The 2,193-nt window shown below is 49.1% G+C and overlaps 1 protein-coding gene across 1 annotated transcript in view; it reads right to left on the bottom strand.

Annotated features, from left to right (window-relative positions):
• Positions 1 to 845: 845 nt before the first annotated feature.
• Positions 846 to 2,193, bottom strand: part of LOC107654783 (uncharacterized) — a 1,778-nt gene continuing 430 nt past the window's right edge. The window contains exons 2-3 of the mRNA XM_016442038.1: positions 2,009 to 2,184; positions 846 to 1,924 (exon numbers count right to left, since the gene is read on the bottom strand). Coding sequence (XP_016297524.1) covers positions 1,034 to 1,924; positions 2,009 to 2,184 — 1,067 coding nt within the window. The 3' untranslated portion in view covers positions 846 to 1,033. The remainder of the gene's footprint in view (positions 1,925 to 2,008; positions 2,185 to 2,193) is intronic.

Genomic DNA, 2,193 nt, shown 5'->3' on the forward strand with positions numbered 1-2,193 from the left:
GTTTCGGGACCTGGATTTAAAGTTGAGGTAAGGGAGTTACCTGATGAGGGGACTAGAGGGGAAAGGAAATTATAGTGAGAGAGAGAAAGAGGGAAAAAAAAAAATATATATATAGCTATAAACAAAAACACAAAGAGACACAAGGACACTAAACTAGGTTAGACAGCAAGGGAAAGTGTCACATGTGTGGAACAACTCCTCTCTACTAGAGGTTGGTCCTAGCAGTGCGGCGGAGGAGAGTGTGTAGGTGTTACGTTTAAGAAAGATAGCTATATGTCTTCCTAAAATGACAGAAGTTATGTCAGTGTGGTGTAGAGTATGAGATTGTCGGTCTGAGGCACCAGGGCTCCAACCGACAGAAAAAGGGGGGAGATCAAACCAACTGACACAGACAGACAATCCCATACGCTACACCACACTAACATAATGGGGAGCGTTCTGCCTTGGATGGGCGAAGCTGTAGTACCACACTTTTTTCGACCTTTCGCACTTCTTTGGAGTTGATGTTGCGCGAAGGCGAAAGTTGTTCTCAGGTGTTGATGCAACTCTTCCAGGTACTGGTGAGTGGTGTAGGCGGTGACAAGGTTCATGTCACCAGGTTGGTACAGCAGGTGTAGCGGTAGTGTCATTTGTCGCCCCGTCATCATCTCGAATGGGGGTACTCCAGTAGACCTGTGAGGGGTGGCCCTGACGGTCATCAGTACCAGAGGAAGTTTAATATCCCAATCCTTTTGATTGGCGGACACGTACTTCTTCAACATGCTGACCACTGTCCTGTTGACTCGTTTCACTTGACCCGAGGAAATTGGGTGATGGCTTATATGGAGATGTCAGCAGGTGTTTGATGGACGCTGCTGTGATCTGACGCATCAGGTGTTGGGTCAGTTTCTGACTGTTTTGCAGGTTGTTCAGGTGGGATTTCTTGTCCGTCTGAAGTTATGGAGGTTACAGTTCTCTGAGAGTGAGGTGAAGGAGTGCTGCTCTCTGTGGCTGGTTGGGTCAGCTGGTTGCTGCCTTCTCTTCCGGCTGCTAGTCAGGCTGACTCTGGTTTCTCTTTCTTTTCCCACTTCCGATCCTCCTCCTTTCGGTGGAAGAACTCTTTCATCATCATTTTCATCAGCTCTTGTGAGTCGAAACACGGTGATGTCTTTTGTTCTTGTGTGGATTCAGTTTGAGCTCGGTCAGCTTGGAATCTTTGCGAGTTCCTTCGTTGATTCCTTGGATTGGTTGCTCCCGGGTGTGTTTGTCGTTTTCCCTTGGAGGTTCCGTTGGATTCCCATGAGTTTTTTCCTCTTGAGTTTCCAAATGAGCTTGGTTGATTCCACAATCTCTCCCATTGATTCTCATGAGGTCTTGATTGGTCCCATGATTTATCCCAGTGATGTCCAGGTGAGTGTTGTCGTCCATGCGGTCCATCCCAGCGGTTGTTCCTCTGTTTAGGTCGGGTACCAGCATGGGAGTCTCGTTCTCTGTTGGACGAGGGTGTGTTCCGCTCTTTGTGTGGCGGCTTGGCATGGTCTTGATGTTGGGCGCCCTCTAGAGCCAGCTCCTGAGTTTGAGTGTTGAAGTCAAGAACTGCCGTGGGTTTGGAGCCCTTTTCCGAGGCCATCTTTTGTTTGCCGTAGGCTTTATGCGCCAAGTCTCGCAACTGTTGAGCATTCATTGTTCGCGGACATGCGAGAACACCAAGATGGTGGCTTACTCCAGGATGGAGGTTTCTCAGGAAGAGAGTTTTGAAGTTCAGATCGTCTTCCATATTCGGTTCGTTGTGAGTTCCAAAGTATGCTCGTCTGAGTCGGCTGTAGTAGGCTTGGGGAGATTCATGACGACCTTGTTTCGTCTCCAGGGCAGCCACTAGTCCTTGTTCTGACTCAGGGTCAGCGAATTCTTGGATGATGGCTTCTCGGAGCAGGTGGTAATCAGTCTTTGTGTGAGCAGGCTGCCGGTCCAGGAAACTGTGCGCTTCGAATTCTTGGATGAGGGCTTCTCGGAGCAGGTGGTAATCAGCCTTTGTGTGTGCAGGCTGCCGGTCCAGGAAACTGGGCGCTTCAGGGCTGGATGTCGTTCGGAGCAAATAGAGTCTATTTTTGTCAGTGACATTGGGTCTCATTTCCAGATGGAATTCGACGTCTTGCAGATAAGCTTGGACATCCTGGCTACCTGGCACACAATTTGCCAATGTTTCTAGCGAGC

The sequence above is a fragment of the Sinocyclocheilus anshuiensis genome, unplaced genomic scaffold (genome assembly GCF_001515605.1).
Source record: "Sinocyclocheilus anshuiensis isolate Anshui unplaced genomic scaffold, SAMN03320099.WGS_v1.1 scaffold819, whole genome shotgun sequence".
NCBI lineage: Eukaryota > Metazoa > Chordata > Actinopteri > Cypriniformes > Cyprinidae > Sinocyclocheilus > Sinocyclocheilus anshuiensis.